General features: G+C 42.4%; 2 protein-coding genes across 2 annotated transcripts; both read right to left on the minus strand.

Moving 5' to 3' along the window:
• Positions 1-115: 115 nt before the first annotated feature.
• On the minus strand, positions 116-19,735 carry CSDE1 (cold shock domain containing E1). The gene is made up of 20 exons (XM_063356785.1): positions 19,629-19,735; positions 15,524-15,956; positions 12,773-12,971; positions 11,892-12,001; positions 11,473-11,565; positions 10,845-10,942; positions 10,598-10,679; positions 10,113-10,241; positions 9,814-9,939; positions 8,729-8,941; positions 6,871-7,011; positions 6,624-6,782; positions 5,915-6,022; positions 4,881-5,056; positions 4,350-4,462; positions 3,523-3,642; positions 3,111-3,289; positions 2,272-2,435; positions 902-1,034; positions 116-319 (listed from the first exon to the last, which is right to left on the minus strand). The coding sequence occupies exons 3-20, from the start codon at positions 12,969-12,971 to the stop codon at positions 272-274; spliced, it is 2,391 nt and encodes a 796-aa protein (XP_063212855.1). The 5' UTR covers positions 15,524-15,956; positions 19,629-19,735; the 3' UTR covers positions 116-271.
• A 409-nt stretch (positions 19,736-20,144) lies between these two features.
• On the minus strand, positions 20,145-25,138 carry SIKE1 (suppressor of IKBKE 1). Its single transcript, XM_063356717.1, is given in 5 exon segments — positions 20,145-21,499; positions 21,871-21,984; positions 24,056-24,198; positions 24,613-24,788; positions 24,790-25,138. Coding segments are annotated over 5 exon segments (684 nt in total). The 5' UTR covers positions 24,951-25,138; the 3' UTR covers positions 20,145-21,409.
• Between the last annotated feature and the right edge of the window lie 52 nt (positions 25,139-25,190).

The following is a 25,190-nucleotide window of genomic DNA, read 5'->3' on the forward strand; positions in this document are numbered from 1 at the left end:
GTAGATTTGCAGTTACCAGTTGCGTTAAATGCACCATTCAAAACAAGCTTCTAAAATGTGATACTATAAGGCGCCACCTTAAGTTCTTCAGAATGCAACTGTGCATAACTTTAAAATGGTTTCATAAATTTATTTTAAACATAACATGAGAAGGTGTTAAAACTGATGTAATAGCTTTGTAGAATTTGGAGGAAGGGATGAATAGGGAGATATTCAGTACCCTTCACCAGCCCCCACCACGCAGTCGTACATCAGGTATGGGTTTTGTGGATCAGTCTATAACACCAGCTTGACGGATCTTTCTCTCTGCACCAAATCCCTGCATGGAAAACAAAACAAACCTTTAGCTCCAGCATCATGCTTTAAAGCAAACCTGTTCTGCTCCAACCAAGCACAGCTTCAGCACATTTCTAGTTAGCCACATTCGTCTTCAGAAACAACGGAGACCCTCAGAGGTTTTGCGGGTTGCTCTTTATAGTCCTGGATACTTCACAGATTCCAGACACTTTACTCCTTCTGCTTATCAAGCTGTGGCAGAGCCTTATGTGAAAGCCAGGTTTAGATAAAGTGATTTCACCTACTACCTCCGAGAAGAGGAGCAGGTTTATAAAGTAAAATACAAAAACCAAGATAGCCATTATGTGCCAGAACACAAGAAGCAACTGCTTGCTTCTATACTGTGTGCTCTTCTGAAACCACAGCATACGTTATTGACACAGGGTGTAGCAGCCCTGGCTGCACAAAAATAACCTGATCTCACACAGTGGGTAACTAGTTCACTACAGAATGAAAGCAGACACCACGTTTCAAACAGTTTGGGCTGCCAACACAGGAAGCAGCATTATGTTATCAAAGTTAAAACAAACTGGTTATTCTGCAAGCTAGCCTTTCTCTTACGTACCTTTGAGTTATCCGGTCCCCTAGGCTGACGAAGAACTGTGAGACGAGGAGCATTGGCATCATCCATATTAATGCTCTTTAAACGATTAACAAGTCTATCAGGACGTGGAGCAGCAACAGCCTTAGCGCCTTCGCTGTAACAGAGTCAACCACACAGAGCACCGATGACTTCCCAGAGATGGTGTAAGTTACCTAATTTATACTCTCTTTCCCCATTAGGCCATTAACATAGTCCGTCTCATGTGCAAGCAGACTTTCCAGTGACACCATGTACGTCTGCCTCAAAACCATTACTTTAAACACAGGAGTCTGAAATAGCAGTAGCTCAAGACAGTATTCTCAAAAGGGTAGTCTTTAGAGAGCAGAGGCGTTGCATTTACTCTCATGCACACATAGTTAGTATTTCCTACATTTCTGCTCCCTTTGACGGGAACAATAAAAGGCTTACGAGTTGCCAGTACATAATGGCATTGCATTAACAGCTCTGAAGACTATGAGAACAGAATTTTAGGATGTCGGGTAATGGTAGGACTAGAGGGAATGGATTAAAACTAGAGATGGGTCCATTCAGACTGGACGTTAGGAAGAAGCTCTTCACCATGAGGGTGGGGAGACACTGGAGTGGGAGTGGGTTGCCCAGAGAGGTGGTGGAAGCCCCATCCCTGGAAGTTTTTAAGGCCAGGCTGGACGGGGCTCTGAGCAACCTGATCTAGTGGGAGGTGTCCCTGCCCAGGGCAGGGGGGCTGGAACTAGATGGTCTTTAAGGTCCCTTCCAACCCTGACGATTCTATAAATTTTGGGAGAAAAAAACCTAAATGTTAGCACTTCTATAGCATCTCAAGCTTAAGCAAAATCCAAATTGAGCAGTTTTCTTCAAAATGATTAGTTCAAAAGCAAAAAAAAAATACCCGCCACCCTTAAGAAATAACATGCCAAAAAGAAAACAGTGCTTAACGATGTTGTTGTTCTATTTAAAAATGAAAGATGCTCTTCAGGGAACAAGTGGAAGCACTATGTATTATGCTGTCCAGAGAGTTCAGCAACTACATAGGAATACCATCAGTTTTCTTATAATTAATTAATTAATGTCTACTCAGAAGGCTGCATCCAAGTTCCTGCTATGGGAGGAGTTTCTTCAAAACAGATTAAAAAAAAAGAACAAGCTATCTGTAATTAAGAAGAGCTGAGAGTTCTGCTGCTGCACACCCTACAAGTCCTGGCAGCCCTCAGGTGAGAGGCTCTCTCTGAAGCCAGCTGAAATTCAACGCTCCCGTTCTAGGAACAGCTAGCTCAATTGAGAAGCAGCACGCCCTCCACTACTATGAAGCAGACAGCGCGCCAGATTAAATCACTTTAATTCTAAATCCTCACCAGACACGCCACACGTTACAGGCACTGCATTTTCCTGTGCGCTGGTTCAGGATTACGGAGAACTCCACTTCATCCCCAGCCTGTAGCTCCACACCATCCTGAACTTCTTTGACATGGAAGAAGAGCTTTTTGCTGTCACCCACTTCATAGTTAATGAAACCAAACTGAAAATCAACACATCACAAGGTTATTGCTCTCCTCTTGATGCAAACAGATGCAACAACTTACAGGAAACTTAACTACTTCTAGGAAAAAAACAAACTCTCAAGTGCCTAATGGAAGAGGAAATGCAATTTGTACACCGAACAGAACGTTCTGCCTGGAAACAATACTTCTGGAAGTCTAGGCACTCTTCTTGGGTTTGTAAAGTCACATTTAAATCCCAAAGTCTATAGAACAAGCTCCGAAAACCACCAAAGTCCTGGCAGTTGTATTAAACTGAGAAGAGCACTGCTGTATGTTCTTTTTTTAGGACTCCACCTTCAAAATTACACAGTAAAAACAAATATAAAGTGTTCACAGCTCTTAATTTTCTAAACATTCTGAGATGCAACTAACTAGGGCAATGATCAGCCCTTGCATTTCAGGTGGACTGTAATAATTGCTTAATGCTGTGAAGAAGCTTCTTCTAGAAGCAGAGTATGCGCAGTTTTGTTTCTTTTTTTTTTTTTAAACACATTTTTAATGCCCTGTTGAGCAGAAACTAGTTAGATGGATTTCTAGGACATCTGAAAACCAGGTCCTTCAGAATCAACCACAGCAAAACCGTCCAGTAGTGCCAAGTCAAGCAGTTATTTCCTATTAACGTGCATCTTGTCTTCACAGCAGCAGTCACCCACCTGATCTTTCACACACTCCACTGTGGCTCTGCGGAACGGTGTGATGTTAACAGCCATCGTCTGCCCATTTTGACCAAGAACACAGAGCTGAAACTTCACTGTCTCTCCTTTTTGCAGACAGTCACCTTTGTTTGCCATTCCAACGATTCCAAATGGATAGAACTCTCCTTTCATCTCACCTAGAGGAGGAAAACGTAAAGGGCAGAATGGAGAGGCATCCTTTTCTCTCCGAGGGCATTTAGAATTTGTTTCCAATATTAGAAATTACACTTTTACTGTCAGCTTAGTAGCATGAATATGGTCTGTAGTGTGAATATAATCCTCAACACCTCTGTTCACCGTTTATTAAACTTCTAAGCTTCTTGTGCATTTGTAAAAGGAACTCTTCTAATTTAAAAGCAGCAAATCTTACCATCCTCCATGACTTCAATCATGCCCTGGTATTCAGTTTGTGTGGGATCTACACTCCTTAAAGGACGAATTACTTTACCAGAGTAAACAGTTGGATCAGCTTCTTCGGTGATACCATTCACTGAAAAGAAACACAGTGCAAAACCAGGATGTTTCTAGTCATACTTTATTTTAAAAATAATTAAAGTGATTCAGATTGACCAGGAGCCAAAAGTTTGCACTGCAAGACACCTAAGGCAGCGCACTCTATCACCCAGTAAAACTGGAACAGCTTTAGTACAGCTATAAGTAACGATAGCTTTTCTAGTGAAGACCACACTGACGGTTCAAATGTGGAAGTAGAAAAATATTAGTTTCTCATGAAACTAGACGCTATGGAACTTGCAAAGCAAATCGAAGTATTTTACTTCTCTTCCACTACATTCCCATTCCCTGCTCACTTTAATCATTCAATAATCAAATATGCATTTTTTGTCCTTAATACCCCCATCTGCATTCCTCCTGCAATTTTCCTTCTGTGAGGTACTGCACAACTAGTGCAATTACTAGCTTGGCTAGTTCTGCCGCTAGGTCTCTTCTTATAACCCTCCAACTGAAGAGGAGAGAGCACAGTAAAGGCCCAAAGAGTTGCTACTGCCTACAGGACTGTTGGTCTGCACTTGTCTGTTCTCTGGAAACACGGGCAACGGCTTCCAGGAAATCAATGACCATCACATTAAGCATCATCCTCTTGGTCTAAGTTCCAACTGTAAATAGATTATTAATGAACTTTACCCCTCAGCACCTGCCAAGAGCCTTGTAAGCAGAAAGTACCAGGTACAGTCTTACCTGCATGTGTTTTGTTCACTTTTTCTGCACTAACTTTGTTTCCTTTGCCTTTTGACAAGCTGTATTCAACAGTGTCTCCAAGTTCCAGGTTATCAATATCACCACAGTATTCACTACGGGAATGGAATTATGTACAGTTTTCTTTTAGTTACATGACAACAGTGATGCTCATTCAACATTTACGTAAGTTGATCAGAAAACATTTAACTAGCTCAGTACCTCACATTGTCAAGAAATCCTCATTTAAGAAAGTGAAGCATTTCAAATATACAGTACAACTGTGTTTCTTGGCCTGGGATTCAGAGGCATAGAACACCACAATTGCTGACTAGCAGAAAAACCTGAACCAGTCCAGCAGAGATAATAAATGGAACTTGAGACACCTAAGCATATATTATATATACACATGTGTGTGTGTGAAGTCTAAACGGGCTTAACAGTCAACACTACCAAACTTCCCTCCTCCCCCCAACCAAACAAACCTCCTCCACACACACAAAACCAAATAATAATAATAAAATTGCTATTCACCTGTAGTGGAAAAAGATCTCCTTATCATGATTGGCTGTTTCAATAAAACCGAAGTTATCTTTCAGGGCTGCCACATATCCCAAAAGCCTCTTAGAGCTGTAGTTGCGTCCTAGCATTCTGACAGAAACAGCTGTTTGCAGACCAGTTCTCTTCACTTCACAAACACTGAACTCAACCTGTTGAAGAGAAGCACATCAATACTAGAAAGGAAAAAAAACCAAACCAACCAGCCACGACCACTGCCATCAACAAAAAACACCAGACCTGAAACAACTCCTTTCAAAGGTGTGTAGCTCTAATCAATACCTAGGCTCTCCAGGAGAGTAATTTTCTAGCCACTACTCTCCCCTAAGTACCCGTCAGTCATTGACATTTACAACACTCCAAAGAGTAGCAATCACACTGGCGACATCTGGAAGGCAAGCCAGCCTCTAGCACTCAGCTTCTTTTACCCATTAAAGATGAGAACCTTTCTGTTTATGTGATTCACCTCCTTTCACTACACTTATCAGCAGCCCACACTGCACATGTACCTAGCTTTTCAGATTTTTAGAAAAAAATAATCAGTGCCTTCCTAGCATGGCTCCTGAACACTGACAGCTTTTAGGCTGCTCTTCCAGATCTCCGAGCTCTTTCTCCGCTTCCATTGTCTCTCTGGCTAATTTGCTCATAAGGGTACATTCTCCCTCTTGAACGTTAATCTCGAAGTCTTCATGTTAAATTCCTCTTGATTATTCACAACCAGAGTCCACTGTCTTAACGATACAAATTCCTTATTTAAAAAGCATCATTTACATACTAAGACACTTTTTTCATATGTGTATCACGAGATATTAGGATATTTTTCTAGTCTGAGAGAAGATTAAGCCACTCAAACCTAGGACAGAGGAAAAGAAATGGGTGACATTATGCAGATGCCTAGTCCTTCATTTGTTCCGAGAGGGAGAACAAATCCCAGCAACAAGGCAAAGAGCAGCTCAGGTCTCACAATGCGCAGAAAAATATTTCTTAATGGTATACTTAAGTTATATTACCTTATCTCCTATCTGGGGATTAGCAGATCCTTCCACATCCTTGGCCTGGTAAGGAATGGTCAGTTTTACTCCACAGTCATCATAAACAATTATTCCATCCTCAGCTTCCTAAAAACAGGACATTAGAATTCAGCAACAGGTGTCTTGTTTGTAAGCAAACAAGTTTACTACATACAATTAGGAGTACTGCTCATTTGAGCCACAGTGTTTTTTCAGTAACTACTCAGTAACTGGTGAAAAACACAACAAAGCAATCAACTCTGAGTAAGAGGCTTTAAATGATATTAGACAGTATTTTTAAAGGAAAGGAAGCATTACCGCCATTTCCAGTTAAGTATTTATTGGAAGTTTAGTTATTCTGGCAATGATTAAAACACCACAACAAAACACCAGAGGTTCTCTGCTAGCCCTAGAAATTTAATTTTAACCAATTCTATCTTGTATCCTACGTAGTAGGAAGTAGAAAGAAACATCGCATCAAGTTCTTGGAAATTATCCTCAACGTGATCATTAACAATGCTTTTATTATCTTGTTTCACACAGGTTTGTTTTCACTGACTGCTGTTCTTAGCTATTCAATGTAGCTCACATTTATACAGGATAAACAGTGCTTCAAAATGTTGAATTACAGATTCTAAGGAAGTAGCCTCACTCTCTCCAAAGCCGGGAACACAGAATAGATACTTCACAAGCAGAAGAGCATCATTACCTTCTCTTTGCCTTTATTTGGGCTAGTGGCTTTGGCTGGAGTGGCTTCTTTGTCTATAGTGCCCACAAAACGGTGATCTGATTGGGTGTGGAAAGAAACCGTGCCCTTTGGAAGTTTTTTAATCCTTATAGCATGATTTCTTTGGGCAGACAACATATCCTGAAAAAGAAGACGGATCAGATTTTAGACAGATCGCACATATTTCCTTTAAAAACTACGATTTCATAAAACTATTAATCTCACTTACAGGAACAACAGTGAACTCTACTTCATCAGAAATATGGAGCTGATTTCCATCCATAATTTCACTGAAGTGGAAGAACATGCGAGCGTCCCGGTCCACACATTTAATGAAGCCAAAGCCATCTCTCATTGCTGCAATCACACCCTGAGAATAGTCAAATGGACAATTACAGTTTTACTACTAGTATGCAACATCTGTCTGCAGGTACTCCACATCTGTCTGTGGAGTGTGTAATGGTCTGAACACAAGGCCTGAATCCTATGAAAACACTTCTTGGCTTACGCCATATGTTTCCTTGCGAATGGTCAACCTGAAATGCAAACAAGTCGTACTTACCTAGTTTCTCTACTTAAATCGTTATGAAGTGGAAAAGATTAATTTAAGCCATTAACAAGAGGACTACAGTTTAAGAAACTGACATTACTCCTACACTGAGAACAGTCTTGAAGGGGGTAACTCTACAAATACATGCATCATCTATATAAGTATACGATACATACATAAACACACACAATAAACATACAAGAACCTATAAAAACAGGAAATAAAATCAGTGACAGAAGGGAGGAGAAAACCCATCAGATTTCCAGAAACAAATGAAGAAATTAAAAAGCTTTCTAACAAAGGAGTTTGTTAAGACCATGACATCCATGGATGCATATTATGGTAATCGTGTTACGTAATATTTTAGTGGCCTTCCTGGTAACCACTAGAAATGGAATGCTGAATGACAAATCCATTTCTCACTCTTAACTGCTCTTTAAGAAAAAGCCTCCTTAAACTTGCTGAAAGAGTTCGTTACTCAAGTTAGAAAGAACTAGTACCAGATCGTGCCAGAGGTATTGAGCTCACGAACATACCCAGTTCGACCCTGTCACTACAGAGCCTTTAGCAGGTCTCAGGGAAGGCTTATAGGATCTGAATGACAATGCCAAGATACTTTCCACCTTTAGGAACATTCTTCTCTTATATAGTTTTCACAAGCTCAGGAAAATCAGCTAACCTTTCTAGAAACAGCCAATACTCGTCACCTCAATAACAGCTCAATTCAGGAGGGCAAATGTATCTAGCCAGAGTACGAATACAAGGAGTCTGCAGGGTAGAATGCCAAGAACTGAGAGGCTGAAGTCAAAGTTCAGTGGTTTGCTTAAAGCAAAGGGTCCTTAATTCACAGCACACTGAGGTCATAGCACTATAATTGGACTCCAATTGAAAAGGAAGACAAACTTACCGTCTAGTTGGAAAAAAAACAAAATTCCAAATTACAGGGATGAAAGGTATTCTTTAATACTGATTAGCACATCCATCTTAGTCCCTGTAATCCACAAAGAGTTTTCTGTATGTGACAGAACACAGCTCTCTACTATCCTTCTGCTGGACCCTCAGACAGGGAGACTGGCCAAAAAGCATGAAATCCAAGAGCTGCACACAGTACCTCCTGTGAATCCTAAGACTTTTCACTACCTGAACCAGAGTAGCCCTAGGTTCTTCCAGTTTTCCTAAGGAACATGAGTAGTTATCTATTTAGACTCAAGCATGTGTATTTTTAAACTAATAGTTCAAGACTGCAGTACTTGCTAGCAATGCAAGCCAAGAGGGCCAATTAAGATCTGATTTTCTAATATGACTTCATTTACACAATAGTTAATTTTTTATTGTTTTAAAGGCAAGATGCATAGCACTAATTCTGAATTTTATACCATTTAAGCATTTCATTTGAAGTGTACATCTGAGGACCGCGTTTTGGAAAAGAGAATGGAAGACATCAGTGATTTCTGCATTAAGTTATTGTTTAAGACAACCCCCCTTGTTTCACTTTCATTTGCCCTCAAGAGTTAAAATTTTTAAGACAGATACTTGCCATTTCCCTGGTTTCATTAGTAAACTGGAAAGTATTGGGGAGAACCTCAATATTGGTGGCTCGTTCCAGTTTGTCACGTCTGTCAGTTGAAATATTGAATCGAACGTGGTCGCTTTCCAGCAAGGTCACCTTGGATTTTGTATCTTTGTCTCCAAATGGAAGTTCTTTAGGAATCACAAAGTCAACTTTGATGCGGCCAGGTAATGGATCGCTCTAGCAGACAGAAAACCCAATAGGAAAAGTCAGTTCACCTACAAGACTCACGATAACTGCAGACAAAATAGCTGTCAAGTATGGATGACACCAAATGTCTGCTAGACTCAGATCACTATGCCTTATTTATATCACTCCTAATTTGTAATTTACTGCCCATAGCCAAAATTCAAGGCAGTTTTTGGTGACGGTGGTTCAGGGTTTTTGTTTGGTTTTTGGTTTTGTTGTTCTTGTTGTTTGATTGTGGGGTGGTTGGGTTTTTTTAAGCACCAAGCACTTATTGCCGAAGAAATTAAGACTCTATTTCAAGAATTAAATTTATAACCATACTTGGAACACTTCTAAAAGGCAGTGTCTTTCTTAAGTGTCTAAAACACACGAAAAATCTGGCACCAAACCTTCCCAAAACAACAATGCAGACTCGTCTAAAACCTTAAGGGAAGTGCTCATGTACATCCTTTCCTCAAAGCCAAGTTTTCCTCAAAATCTCATTAACTGTTAATGCTCACAGGAATCCATAGACCAGGATTACTCCAGCAAGTATTTTCTCCCCTTTTCCCTATGCTTTTGCCTTAAAGATACATCCTAAACCCACAAAATTCAACAGCAAGTATTTGAAACATTAAAGAAAACACATACTCCCCCATGTACCACCACCCTAATTCTTGCTTTTTATAACCTTTAGAAAAATTGCACATTGCGACTGCTATTCATGGTTGTTACAGGTTAAGAACAAGCTTATTCCTTCACACTGTCACCATGCTTATACAGCAGACTGTTACAGGGAAAGGGCAACAATTTTATTGTTTGACTGGAATTCAGTACAATCAATACAACATTTCAAATAAACTTAAGTAAATACTGAAATTCACCTGGTTTTTGCTGGGTACTTTCGGAATTACTTTGGTTACAGTTCCTTCAAAATGTTCAATGCTGATATCTTCAAAAATGACAGTTCCTTGAGGCAGCAGTCTAACATCTGTTGCAACTTCTTTACCCTAAAAGCACAAAATCAGTCAAATACCCATGGAGAAGAAGTAAGGTAGCAGACGTTTTTTGATGAACTTCCCCCCCCCCCCTTTTTTTTTTTACAAGTGAATTTGAGTAAACAGACAGCTGTCCAGTTATGGCCTAGGATCTTGTCTTCAGTTTTTACTGGATTTCGTCTTACATTTCTGTCTTTGATTGTAAACTCCACATCATCACCAGGCTGTAAGGCTTCTAGGTCACCTTTAAATTCACTATAGTGAAAGAATATCTCCTTCACGACATCACCCCTCTCAATAAATCCAAAGGCTTCCTGAGAACAGAACAAAGTATTTAATAAATTGCCTATTCTCTTGACACACCAAGACAAAATTTTACAGGTTCTATCAAACACAATGAAAAACTATGACACACCAGTATAGCAGACTTGTAAGTGCACACAGCTAACAGACTACCACTAGAAATATACAAACAGAAGTAAATGGGGCTTCCTTTGTTAAGGAGAGTATTAGTATCAAAGATTAGCTGTTTAAATCATTTCACCCAGTTTACATCCACAGCTCCAAACTGTTAATAGCTCTTAATGCCCTGAATATATTATTTATAACACCACTTTTCAGAATAGCATTTAATTTTCCAATGAAACTTTAAAGCTAGAGCATCACTTACTTTCATGGCACAGACTACTCCTTGACAGCGGGCTTGTTTCTTTTTTAATAGCATAATGTTACGAGCACTTACAGCACCAGTACTGGAGGGGGGGAAAAAAAGTAAACAGAGCAAACTGAAACAACTCAAAATTGGAGCAAAAATTAAGACTGTATCTCATAATGCCATTTCAGTTCTTGAAACAGGCATGAACTGCTGCCTGACTACTAACACAAAGTATGAAGTCAGAAAAGCAATACCAACTTACTGTTTGTTTGTATCAATTACAAAGTTTATTTTATCTCCTGTTTCCAGCTGTACATTTCCTTCAACGTCCTCGGGGGTGTAAGTCAGGTAAAATACTTCCTATAAATTAACATTGACCAATATTAGTCTATTTGCAGAATAGTTGTTACAAAGAAATATTAACATTATTTTGTTTAATAGCAGTATCTGCTATTAGAGAAATTAATCTAGAGAAAATAAAAAATGGTCAAACATGGCATGCAGAAGCATTCTTTTTTCCATTGTGCTGTTTTGATGAGTCTGTAACAAGCAACTTAAGTTGAAAGGTTTGTACATGGCCATCTTTAAATGTCAGTTTCTAAACTCTGAAGGTTCAACATAGGGACACATGAACATTACGTAACCCAGTTCATTAAGTTTTAAAAGAGAAAAAACAACTATTTGGTTCTATATAAAATTCTCCATAGATAAAAGCAAGTAAGCTAACATTTCCGTTTGTAGTAATTACCAAAGCATGCTTTTTTTTTTTGGCCAAGAACTACAGCTCTTAGCCATGTCAAAAGTCTACATTAAATTGCGTCAGGTTTTTTTTGCTCATGGACCACAGTGATGGATCAGTGAAGAGTTCAAGTAAAATACGTAAGCTTTACCCCATTACGTTCGTAGCATACACTCCCTGTTGGACTCTGACCCGGGGCAGCTGGAGATTTACTCTCTAAATTGTGAGGAACAGCGCACACAACCTACCAGTCAAAAAAAAAATCCATTGCTAGTCATTTCAGGAGCAGCATTGTTGAATACAACAAGAATCTCAGTATCCTCTACTATGCACTCAGGGATGCATGCCACGCTGCAGAGTTTCAATCTTACAGAGCACCTGTTGACCGTCAGAACTGCTTGGAGCCAACTAAGAGCTCAAACTGAACCTCTGAATTTTTACCAGAACAACAAAAATATCTTCCAGTGTAACTGAATATCGTATGCAGTTAATATGCATGCTAAATGAATCTAGCCTTCGACACTGGAGTAAAGGGTGCAAATTATGCATCTATAGAAAACAGGCACTAACTTGTCCGTTTATTCGTTCTTCAGGTAATATTTCTGGCTTTATCTTCACCAATTTAATAGCAATGGGTTTTCCAGTTCGGCGATCAGAAGACACTTCAAACTCAACGTCGTCTACAAGACAATCAAACACGGTAATGACATTACAAAGTTTTGTGTTCGGTTTGTTTTGTGCAGTTTTTTTGTTTTGTTTTGTTTTTTTTTTTTAAATCACTGAATGGTTACATGTTATTATTCATGTAACAAAGTACACAACAAAGTACACAACAAACACAACAAAGTAAAACTCAGATGCTTTTGTTACCAAGGAAGGACATTCTATTTGCAAATATTTCTCTGGTTATTCTGCTTATTCACTCTTGTTGCTAATGAACTATTCTATTGTAATGGCTTGCCCTTCAGCAATTCCGCACCCTGCCCGCCCGGGCCCTGCTCACTATACAACAGACTTCACACTGAAGTTCACACAACGTATGCCATTAAACAGTTTAGAAACTTCGCTGCCACGTTAATTATGAAGTAGCAGACTCCCCATTCTGCAAAACAACTGTCCATCTTCAAACTAATTAAAAAAATAAGAAATAGAGCTCATGGGATATATTCTTCCACAGTCTAATCGCTTGCTTCCATCTCAGTTACACAAGTTTGACCTAACACCACACCGTTTACAGAATGGCCGCAATTGCACTAACATAATCTGTACAAAGCTTAAATGCTGTCAAGGTATCTCATCAGGAGTGGTAGATTATTAATTCAATTGTATCTTTAGCCCATCAGAAGCAGCAGCATGCATCTTTTCGTGCCACAAGATAAAAGGATTTTCTACGGCAAGTGAAAGAGACTGGTCTTCACCCAGTCAAGAAGCTCTGAAAGTCGCCCAATTACCTCCTACTTTGAGCTCCTGTAAGTTGCCATTGTACTGTGAACAGTGGAAGAACAGTCTAGCTTGCCGTTCTGAACACTGAATGAATCCATAAGAGGTCAGCAGTTTTTCTATAACCCCAGTCTCACGCAGTGCTGCCGAAGTACCATTGGGGTACCCGTTGTGTCCATTGTTGTGGAGCAGGTTTGGATCAAAGCTCATCTGTTTAAAAGAAAGCATAGGGGAAGAAAAAAATACATGAAAACCACTTTACTAAGTTCCCTTTCTCCATGCCAACATAACAGAATAACAAACACAATGAGCTTACAGAAGTTATTGTAACACGCAAATTCTAACAATTTTTAAAATAGAGTAAGAACATCAAAACAGTCAAGCTTTTGTAAAACAATAACCCTTACAATTTAGACAGGCAACATATGTATAAAATAGGCCAGAAATACAACACCAAAATATAGCTTGTTTAGACCAAAACAAACTTCTGACTTTCTTCAGTATTATACCTCGAAATTCTCCCACATTTGCTATTTCACATCAGAGCCTGAAAATATCTAAAGTATCTGCTCTTCCAAATTATAGAGGTAATTAGGAAAATGCAACGGTTATGAACCAACAGAATTAGGTTCACAACCCTGCAAAGTACGTCCCTAGTTTGTCTGTTCAGCCTTTCATTCTAAAAAAAATGGGTTTAGGTATTTAAACATTTTTGCGGTTATGGAATTAATACCCAGAATTAAACTAACATTTCTGTAGCACAGGAGCTCAAGTGCTAGAGAAACTGAGAACACCTGAAAACAGCATTAAATTTAAAACTTTAAAGCTGTCATGAACAGTTAAATTAACCTACATCCATGAAAACCTTTTTTTTGGGGAGGGAAGGAGGTGTCTTGTCTTTTCAAGGCACAGACTCAATCTTGAAATATTCACAAGTCCCTTCACTAACTCACTGGCTTTTTGATGTGCAAGTCTCATTTTAAAAGCAAGCCATTTTCATTTTCAGGTTAGCAGTGAATCCAGTTGAAATATATTGTACCTCACCAAACACTTTCATTCAAGAAAGACTGCTGAAGCAACCTTCCCCAGTCAATACGCATCTTAAGATATGATATTGGAGAGCTTTATTTGCTGCAGTTTTCAGCATATTTATTTTGGAAACAGAATGAGACTGTATCTGTTCTCTGCTTTCTTTTTGCATGAAGCAGAAGAGATTCAAAGTTAGTCAGCAATACGTTCGGTGGAGAGAAAAGACGTCCGAGTAACTTGTAAAACGGTCATACTTCTTACTCTAATACAGTTACTCCACATATTAAAAGGTATCATTATGGCACATCTTATCATGCCATTTGGAAATCAGTTTAAAAGTGATGAGACAGCACCACTCTTTTGAGGAAGGCAACGCCTAGGACATTCCACACACAAGAAGATGTCCTCCTGTGAAGGCAACAGTTGAAGTGTTTGATTTTAAGCCATCTTAGAGTTCGAAATGATTTTCAAAAATAAATCAGTCCCGCAAGTAGGTTGGCTGGGGAAAGGGAAAATGATACATTATTATACCTTTTCCCAGGAGAACAGGCAAGACCATTAAGCCATTATGAAAGCTCAAATCAGTGTGACAAATGTTTTTTGAGAGTCATATACAAAATGGCCACTTCCCATCTCTGATAAACATAAGTACACAAACACACATATACCCCTGCCACAGACATTAAGTAACAGACTACTACTAAAGGTATATCATATACAGAAAATGACAAAAATCTACCTAAAAATCAAGTTCAGAACAGCCGGTTTAGGATTAGAAAACCACACTGCTGCAATCTCTTGCTCAAAGACTAACATTGCATGATACCACTTGAACAGTTTGAGTTTAAAGGAGTATTAGTATAGCACAAAGAACTCATCATCAATCATCTAAAGCCTGACAACTTAAGTGCAAACCAAGACACACTCCTCAGGGTGGCACTAAAATTTACTGTAGAGAGAAAGATACATGATAATATCGTCAGCCTTTCCAGATGCTTCTCATGCTCCTAGACCTGTTCAAACATAATGTTATAACAGAGAGTAACAAAAATCAAACACAAAGTCCATTTACACACATGACCAGGAGTATTGTCATAAAACTTTAAGAAACTCCTAGTAATAGGCTACAACCTATTAATGTACAAACAAGACTTGCTTGGATCTACAATACAACGATTATATACTGTACCATGATCACTACCTGCCTGTGCTGTCCACTGCCAACAGCCCGCTCCCAACAGCTGTCTTTTAACACAGCTGACCTGTTTGTTCACAAGAGTAAGAACTAGGAATCCCACCAGCACACTTACCCACAGGAAGAAAAACAAACTGTGCAGTAAGGTTTGAAGAAGACTAAATGGAGGTTATTTGAAAAAAGGGACTGCAACCACAACAATGATTGGAACCGTTACCAGAGGAGAGAGACATTAATAACCAGCTCTCTAGCGTTATAAGTAGATGTGGTGTTAAGGGATATGGTGTAAGGGAGAACTTTGTAGAGTGGAGATGCTGGTTGGACTCGATGATCCCAAGGGTCTTTTCCAACCTAAATGATTCTATGATTCTATTGTTAAATAAAGCCATATTGTGGGTACTATTAATTCATCGTGCTTCTACTAAACCAACATAACAGCAATGAACTGCTAAAAAAAACCCCCATACCCTCTGTTGACAACTTGGTTCCTATTAAGTTTAGAAATATAGATAACTCTTTATATAACATATGCACCAACCTCGCAGTGATATTCAAATATTGCACTTTCAGTAGTATTAGCCGATTCTTCTGTTTCAGCACAAGTTTCTAAGGATGAAGACTGCTATTATTAAAAAAAAAAAAAAGAGAGAGAGAGAGAAAGGAAGACAGAAAGAAAAAAAGATAGCAAGAGAACGTGATCTATCAAGCTAATAGAGAAAACAAGTGCTGCTGCCCTGGGCAGTTTCAGTACAGCACTGGAGAAAACAAAGACTATTAGCAGCGTTGGGACGTGCTCTTTTGAAGCTGTTGAGTAGGCACAAACTTCTTGTTTCAGATCAAGCCTTGTATCTTCAGTGTAAGTTTCCTCTTCTTTGGTCTTGAGTTGTTGTTACGATGTGGTATATTCTTTTCCTGATCTGAACTTGAAGCAGCAGTTTCAGGTGGTGAATTCTGTTCTGTTCCACTTCATACTGGAGAAAGGAAAAAGACACACGCTAAGTATCACCTTAAAAGAAATTATATATCAGTCCTAGGTGTTCCTACAGACAGCTGCATTTCCTCTACTTTAATACCATAGGATTGATCCATGCTAGGAAAGACCGGTTTACACATGTATTTGGCATTCTCATTTTCAGCTTTGTTTTCCAAGAAACTCTACCTCCAAGCCAGTTATGCAGTATTTTCAATTTTGAAATCTTCAGAAGCAGTTAGGCATTTCAGGAAAGGTCCCAGTTTGTACAATTAAAAGAGCAACTTCATTTTGATGAACAGCAGCATCATTTAATGCAAGTCTTAGTCCTGCTACCAGTAACTTCATATGGGTGCTGTCTCATAATTTAATTAATAAGTGCTTGCATAGACCTTCAGAGTAGCAATGGAGGGGGGGGATTAGAATTTCCTGATAATTTTTGTTCCAAAAGGTAAGTCAAGGACTAGCAATACCTGCAGCACCTTTAGCTTCGTATAAAAACAAACAATTTTCTCAATTATACGTAGAGGTGCTGTATGCGTGTTCTACCCAGACCATATGCGCCCTGGCATAGCATGTAAAATAACTGCAAAGCCATTCTCTGGACTTCTTAAAACAGTGTTTGGAAAAATGTTGATTACATATAGATAATATTTGTGTAGATAACATAGGAGAGAAGCCTCTCTGCAACAGTAAGTAGATAATAGTTCCTTCCTAAAGTTTTCCAGTACCACTTTGCATTTTCGTGAGAAAGCTATTTAGACAAATGGCCACCTACCACATAAAACTGAAACCTTATAGAAACAGAAGCTTTTTTTTTTTAAAAAAAGAAATAAAGTTTAATTTGAGTTTGTTGCTTACTCAGTACATATAGGAAAAAAAAGAGAAAATTATCGTGGACAAAAGCTGCTTATAAGCTACACAACTATGAATCTATGGATAAACTAGCATGTTATGCAGTAATCTAAAGGTACGAAGCATAAGAGCACAACTCTTCTCCAAGTCGCTCAACAAGTCCCACAGCAAACGAGCAAAAATATGGACAAAGCCTATTTCTCCACTATAATGGGAAAGTGAATTTCACAATTTACATCGAGCTTTGAATTCCCGTTAGTGAACTTGAAAGAGTCAACTTAAGTGACTGAAATGTGAATGCAAAGATATTTAACGCTCATCACAGTGAAAATGCTGACTGCAGTCAGCTATGACAAATAACACCTCTAAACCCCAAAAGCACACAATGGCTGTATGCAAACTCATCACCCCATTTTCACAGAAGTTTGTATTTCCATGACCTCTCCTCCAGATGAAGGATCTTCCTTTAGTCACTACTCTGAAAAACTTTCTGCTGACATAAGCCTTCTTGTCAGACCACTACACGTACACGACTGAGACTAAGAAACTGGATGAGGGCAGTACAAACCAGTATCCGGTATGAAAGGTTTGCAGTGAAAGATTAAATTACAAAAAAAATATAAATGAGACGACATAAAGCTACTGAAAAAACAGCAGGATCACTAGATCTGCTTTTTCACTAGATTTCACTAGATTTTCACATACCTCTGTATTACATTCAGGCAACTGTTACACAATCTCTTTCAGGACAGTATTATTTTTTGGACAGCATTTCACATTTCTAATGAGCATGTCCCTAACCAAGTTCAGGAGAAATGAAGGAGGCATACACTGTATCACAGGAACTGCACAGAGACACTTCTTATTCACATTCTTCTCTCTCATCTAATTAGATTAATATTATTAGATCTCTACTGGAGCTGTAACTTGTATTATATTACATTTCTCCTTTTTCTGCACATAGAATGTGTTAAATTTTAATAGAATAATCAAAACACCTCTTCTGCCCAAGGATGACTAAAGCTAATTTTATTGGGTAATGGAATAAGGCATAAGCTTTTCCCTTAAAAGTCAGTTTGATTTGGTAATAAGATTGTTTTACTACACTTAAGTCATAAAAAACAGGGTTGTCAAGCAAGCATAAAGGAAAAAAAACCAACCAAACAAACGTCACTCTGTGTGTCTGCCTCAAACTTTTTACTTTTTAATTCAGCTACTATAAATAATCCTCCAAACTGTAAACAGTCTAAACAGCTGCCCTGCTCCCAAGTCACACTGGGTTCTGCATTTGTATATTTACAGCTGAAAAGATTAATGAAAAGACAGGGAAGAGCTGTACAAGTCCTGTTCTTGAAGTCTTTCAGGTGCAGATTTTGCTAAATGACAGTAAGTCACATAAAGCTGTTCACAGCTGGAAACCATCTATACAGCCTAACAGTAGAACTTGACAGATTATAAACACTGTTTTGTTTACCATTCCCTACCTAAAAAGAGGTAACTGGAAAAACAAGTATTTTACCGGGTTAGAACGTGCGCTTCTAGAAATACCCATCTCTTACATGACTAAGATTAAATTTAATAAAGATAACACTTTATATTTTCAGTATGCATGTACAACACAGCTATTAGATGATACTTGGAGATAAAGCTCTTACGTATCTTTCCAAATGAATACTGGAAAGCAGTACTGAACGCTTGCTCTTCAGCGCCCCAAACAATACATGACAGCTACGAGATCAGCTACTAACATTCCCTAGATTAGTGAAGTCACTTCTACATCAAAAAACATACATCTACGGGGGGGGGGGGGAAGTTAAATAACAAGGACACATGGAATCATTTTAAAAATAAAAATCCTAAAAACCCGGTCTCTTTTACCGGGACCGGGGCTGAGCCCTGCGCTGGTCCTTAATGCAGACGACAGAGAGACGGCCCCAGGCGTTCCGCCGGGGCCTGCGGCAGGGCCAGCGGCGGCCCCGCAGCAAGATGGAGGCCGCGGAGCGGGGCGGCCGGCCCGGCCGAGGGGCGGTGCCAGCGGCCGCGGCCAGCGGCGGGGGGCGGCCGGCCTGCCGCCGAGGCCTACGCTATGACAGAGCAAAGGCGGAGGGGGGGGCCTAGCCGGCGCTTCCCGTCCCGGGGGCAGGGCAGGCCCGGCGGAGGGAGTGGCCGCCCCGCCGCCCTCCCCGCACACAAAGGGGGGCGATGGCGGCAGCTCCCCCGCACACAAAGGGACGGGGCCTAGTCCCCGCGCCGGGCGGGGCCGCGCGCGGCACGCCGGGAGCCGCCGCCCGCCCCCAGGAGCCCCCGCGCCGGCGCCCCGCCCGCGGCCTGCCGGGACCCGTAGTCCCCGCGGCACCGCCCCCGGCCCTCCCGCCGCCCGCCGGCCTGCAGGCCCCAGGCAGCCCCGCGGCCTGCGGACCGCGCAGCGCGCCGGGAAAGCGAGTTCCAGCGCGTCCGCGGCCCCGCCCTCGCGGCCGGGTGGGCGCCCCCGCCCCGAGCGCCCCGGCGGCAGCGCGTCCGCCCGCAGGACGCCGGGAAGCGTAGTGCGCACGCCGCCGCGGCCCAGCCGCCCGCGGCCGCCGGTACGCCCATCCGCGGCGGCGACGGCCTGCCCGGCGGGCGCCCACGCTCCCCCCGCGTTCCGCGCAGCCGAGGCGAGGCCGCGGGCGCCTTTACCCCGCCGCGACGGACGGCAGGCGGAGGCCGGGCCCAGAGGTGCCCTCTGCCTCCTCCGCCGGCTGGCGGGGGGCCGCCGCGTCCCCTCAGCGTCGCGGGCGCGGGGCCGGGAGCCGGCGCGGCCGCCGCCCGCCGTACTCACCCCAACAGCTCAGCGCCCCCGCTCCAGCGCCGCCATGAGCAGCACGGCACCGCACGTAGGAACGGACCCGGCCTCTCGCGAGACCGTGGGCGGGGCTGCGACTGCGCTCACCGCCGCGCGCCGCTCGCGCACTGCGCATGCGCGCCCGGGCACGTGCAAACGGCGGCGGCGCGCGAGAACAGCCCGGCGGCGCGCGCCTCGCGGCCCGGCCACCCCCGGAAGGTATTGAAACTCCCCCGCTAATTAGGGCCCACTACTAATGAATAACCAACTCATCAGTCGGAGCAGCTGCTGTTTAGTTTCCACTTTTCCAGAGGAACGTTCACCTCGGCCAGGACGACGCAGGTCGCAGCCCCTTCGGATAACGTTAATTTAAAGGAGATAAAATGCAACATTTTGGTCATTGTAATTTTTCACTTGGGCAAGGTGAAAAGTAGCCGGGCTGCAAAAGGCTTGGATACACGCAGAACAGAGGGAATTACTGCCAGGATCCACAAAACAGAACACACTTGAGAAAATGCTGCCCGTTGGGGTCTTTTATTCCCTCTCAATCAATTTCCAATGGAAAAGGATTGTACACAAGAACACTCCCGTACAGAAATCCCTTGTATCCACCAAACAATCTTGCTGAATATTCCAAGCAGTTGCAAGAAAATGTACTGAGCACAGGAATGTAAATCACCTTCTGCATTTATCAAGATTCTCACTTGGGGAGGAAAAGTAGCATAAAAATTTAAACTAATATTGAAAATGACACGTTTACTGTTCTTGGAGGATTATTCTTTGATCACAGATAAGAAAGACAGAAATCCTTATATAAAAATGTCATTACAAATATCACAATATTGATAAATTCCTACAATACCGCAACTCTCATTTCACTCAATGTAGGATTCGGCAATAACTACGTAACATCTGTCGCTGAACTTACCTGTGACGTAACATTAAAAACCTGCCCAGATGGTGCTTTGGCTTAGTTTTGAGGCAGACTCCGCTCTGGTCTGGACGCACTGTGTTCCGTGCGGGTCCCAGCACAGGTCAGAGCTCACCCACACCCTGGAGCATTGGCAAAGGTCTGCCCACAAAAAAACATTAGTCCTTCAAAAAAACCAGCATCCTTCAAAAATGCACGGGTGCCAGAAAGGGTCATCCACTCTGAGTTTCACCCCTAAACCAAGGTAAAGCACGCTCCTGTTATGAGTTACCACTTCAGTGCTCTGCCGCTCTCTGCCCTTCTCTCCGTCTGCTTCGAGCAGTTGTCCGATGATAACCCAGCCGAGCGCCAGCTCTTCAAAGCAAAAAGAAAGCTCCGCGTGCCTGCTTTGTGCAGGCGGAGCAAAGTGCGTACCTGACATTTACAGTGTAGTTTTTGAATAATCTCTTATTCCTTCTATCAAATACAATCATCACAACCCGTATTATGTTCTCTAGTTACTGACAGGGTGGATTTAAGTGCCACCTGCACAGTTGGAATTATTAACTAAAGCTCATAAAAAAATAACAAATGGGAGAGGAAATGAACTATCACAACAGAGGACACATCAAATACTTAATTGTTAAGCATCTTTACGCTGCAATTACTAGGACGGAGCAGCAGTGCAAGCCTTTGCCATCAAGAGTACGTAATTTCAGAAAAATGCAGAGAAAACAGCCCACACATTTTGAAAGATAAAACAAACATACAAGGAAACACCTGAAAGGGCAAATCAAACCCCATCCTTGAAGGGTAGTTTCATAATAGTCTCTGAAGTCAAGATTTGGAGATAAGGTTATTTTGTGGCCTAAGCTTCACAGTCGGGCAGATCTTCTCTCCCCACCTCAAAAGATTCTTTGCTGATTGACAATAGTTCACGCAGCTCTTTGTTTTCAAGCTGCAAAATCAATATTTTTGCTGAAATAGAAATGAGCTAATTCACAATTAAAGGACGATAATCTTTAAATAAATCTTTAAATAAACTCCTTCACAGCTGAATAAAACACTGATTTCGTAACATAAGCATTAATACGGTGCTAGCAAGAGGGGATCCACATCATTTAAAGCTTATCTTTTGCTTCTGGCTTCACATATACAATACGAAGATCAAGAACTTGCAAATAAACAGATCGTGTTCTGCATTTCCTGACCCCACCCCCAAATATTGGATTGTCATAAATCTTTGACACATGCAAACACAGAAAGTCCAGAGTAAGTCCAGACACTCGCAAAGCTCGATGCATCCTTAGCAACTGTATCTGTTCTTACCTCCAGCTGAGCTAGCTTCTCCTGAACTTTAAAGAACTGATCATCATCGACTTGAACAGCTTTTCTCATCACCTCTCCCATCTCACATATTCTGTCTATTTGACTTGCAATTTCCTGAAAGACATAAAAGTAATATATTCATTATGTTCACGCAAAAGCAGCAGTAATAATCAATTACTTTAATTTTCTTGATTTTGGATTATTTTTCCTGATTTTAATTTTAACCCTTTCTTTCCAAGCACACGCAATCCTTTCTAACTTGTGTAACATTTCAAGATGAAAACATGTACCTTATTGTCCATTATCACGAGTCATCAATGAAAACAGTGATTAGAATTACATCAGTCAGCAAGATAAGGCACCCTTACTTACCAAGATGGAAATAATTTTACGTGTGACAAGGACTGACACAACAGATTGAAGTTCATGTGAATATTAGTATGCAGCAAATTTTATATTGAAAAATTTCATATTAGAAAAGCCCGAGTCTGAATTTATAAGAATGCTGAATATAAAAGCAAATGAGATTTCAAGACTAAGTAACAGTGTGAAGTAAACAGCAGCATCTCAGAAGGAAGCCAAGCAAGGAAACTAAAATAAGACCAGAGCCTCCAGAGGCGGTTTTTACAGAATCTGTCTAGATACAGCTCCAGTCAGCTCAGAAACGCACATATAACAAACACCGAAAAACTCCAACATGCAATGTAGCAACAGTTCCTATTTGAAGAGCACTCAGTTTCAAAATATTCAAAGTATTTAGGGAGGAACTCAAATGTGCAAACACAAAACTGTCAGTAATTGGCAAGAAGTAGCAAGACAAGAATTTGGAAGCTTCGGAAGCATTTAACATAACATAAAAATATAAGCACTTTGGGGAATACCAGATAATGTTATAGGGTGGAGTTTCTTTTCTGTAATTGTCAGTAGTTAATCCACTGCCTCCGGAAGGTAAATGTATCACCAGAGCAGAGAATTCAGTTTTGAATTCCATTATTCAGAAAATATGTAAACAAATTAGAGCATCTACAAGAGAGCTGGAAGGACAAGAAAGACTTAGATAACTTAATCTGGGAAGAAAGAATGATGTATTTTTCTAAACAGAAAGATGGTTATAATAGAATATAGGTCTTTAAAATATATTAAAAGGTTGTTACTATTCTCCACGTTCTCTTTCCCAGTAGGAAAAAACTCATAGACTTAATCTGAAGTACAGAAGATTTTGTGTAGACATTGAGATAGTCTAGGCACATTCCATCAAAGGTTCCTCCAGAGTGTCTTCAGCTTTGCATTTCCATGCCATTAAAATGGAGCAAAAGCAATGCCTGAGAATAACGTCAGAAGTTTTGTTGAAATGCTAAGTCTTGCTAAACCTAAGCAAGCACTGGAAGCAAGACATTGTTACGCTACTTAACTTCAGAGGACCCAAGCAACACAAAACAGAGAACTAATGTGTTGCCACATACCAGTGCAAAGACAGATTGTGCTAAGAGGCTGGCTCCAATTCCAATTAAAAAACAGCAAGATATGAGATGTCACTAGGTTGAATCAGCTTGCTGTTCTGCAATCACATAAAAATGCATTTTAACAAATGGCTAAATTAATAAGCCTTAGAGATTTGATGTTATTATATTGTTATTAGACACCCAAACGTAAAACAGGCAGCAGCTATCAGTAGCCACACCTTAAAGTTCTGAAGTCACTGCACCCAACATGGATGAAGGCACACTTCTGGGCCATTGCACAGAGTATCCAGATGTAAAAACATTTGTGAGTGATGATTTCTTAAGAATTAAACATACTACAGCTCACAGAGATTTAGGAGGTTCTTCTCCCTTTGTTACAATTACTGAACAGGAACAATGATGACTCTGATGTCTTTGATTTTACTGGAGAAACTCATGTGCATTAAGCTTAACCCATGAAATTTACCACCTAGTGCGTAAAGATCAAGCCTTCACCTGGGCCGTGAAAGGGTTATGCTTTTCATTGTCCTCTGTGATAACTGTTACAACCTGTGTGCTGTAAAAGGGATGGAGAAAAAAATACCAGCAAAGAGAGACAAGAGTTTCAGAAAATGTATTTTGGAGCAGAGATGTTCCATGAATGGAAACAAGGATTGTATGAAAGCTAGGAGGAGACAGGGCAGAGGGGTCTTGAGCCCTCTTCTGTCCCCATCCTACCTTACCAAGGAATTAGCCTGATGAACTTTCAGGACTGGTTCTGCATCTTCCCCTTTTCTCCCTTGTAAAAGCTGTAACATCTGCTTTCTGTATTTGCTCATGATAAGCTCTAACGCATCTTGGTGCTCCTCCAGTGACATCCACAGCTCTGCAAAGTACAGTATGTGATTGCCACAAACGACAAGCCATTTTTCACAGCCATGACAGAAGCCCAGAGGTGCTCTGCGCCGGCTGCTCTCTTGATCCGTGCGACCCCACCGCTCCTCCCGACAGCGCGGCCCTGGGACTCCGGCCAGGGCCGCTGCCCTCCCTGCCCCCCGGTAGCCAACATGCCAGCCCGGCGCCGGTAGCCACTGCCACAGCCAGGCATCCCGCGACGCTGACAGAGCGCAACAGACGCGCCGCTCTCGAGAAGCCCCCTCCGGCCCGGGGCACCAGCCCCCCCTAGCCCCCCAACCCACCTCGGTCCCCCCGCTCGCCACCCAACACGGCCCCCGGGGTCCCCCCCCGCCCACACCGACTGCGGGTCCCCGCCACACGCCGTCCCCCGCCGCCGGCTCACCCCTGTTCTCCTGCCGCAGGTCGCGGATCTGCGTGTTCTCCTGGGGCAGTAGCACCGGGGGCCGCAGCCCGGGCGGGTCGGCCCGCTCCGCCGCCGCGCCCTGGCCCTGCCGAGAGACGGCTGTCGGTCCGGCCGCCCCGCCGCCCCCCCACCGCCCCGCCACCGCCGCCCCCCCGCACCTTCTCGGCCCAGCCCGCGCCCGCCTCGCGCATGGCGGCCACGCGCTGGTGCAGCACGGCGGACTGGTCGATGAGCGACTCGGCCGCGGTGTCGTGCTCCTTCAGCCGCTCCAGCAGCGTCCTGGCGTCCGTGAGGATCTTCTCGATGGTGCAGGCCATGGCGGCGCCGAGCCGCACGCGAGCCGCACCCTCACCGCCGCGGCGGCGCCATCCCGCCGCGCGCCCCTCGCCGGGCCCGCCGGCCGGGGACCCCGCTTCCGGCCGCCCCGAGAGCGACGCACGTGCGCAGGCGCCGGCCGGCGCGCGACGGCCATGGGCCGCCTGGCGGCGCGAGACCGCCACGGCCGCCCGCCGCCCACGGGCGGGGCGGGGCCAGGCCCAGAGGGGGCGTGGTCAGAG

Source organism: Chroicocephalus ridibundus, chromosome 20 (assembly GCF_963924245.1).
Source record: "Chroicocephalus ridibundus chromosome 20, bChrRid1.1, whole genome shotgun sequence".
NCBI classification, from domain to species: domain Eukaryota; kingdom Metazoa; phylum Chordata; class Aves; order Charadriiformes; family Laridae; genus Chroicocephalus; species Chroicocephalus ridibundus.

What these genes read in the sequence shown, in the direction of transcription:
- CSDE1 (XM_063356785.1), bottom strand. Translation starts at nt 12,971, where the DNA reads ATGAGCTTTGATCCAAACCTGCTCCACAACAATGGACACAACGGGTAC. An exon ending in TTACAATCAAAGACAGAAAT is followed by an intron (nt 9,940 to 10,112) that starts GTAAGACGAAAT and finishes TTGTGCTTTTAG; the next exon opens with GGTAAAGAAGTTGCAACAGA. An exon ending in CTAATGAAACCAGGGAAATG is followed by an intron (nt 7,012 to 8,728) that starts GCAAGTATCTGT and finishes GACTATTCTCAG; the next exon opens with GGTGTGATTGCAGCAATGAG.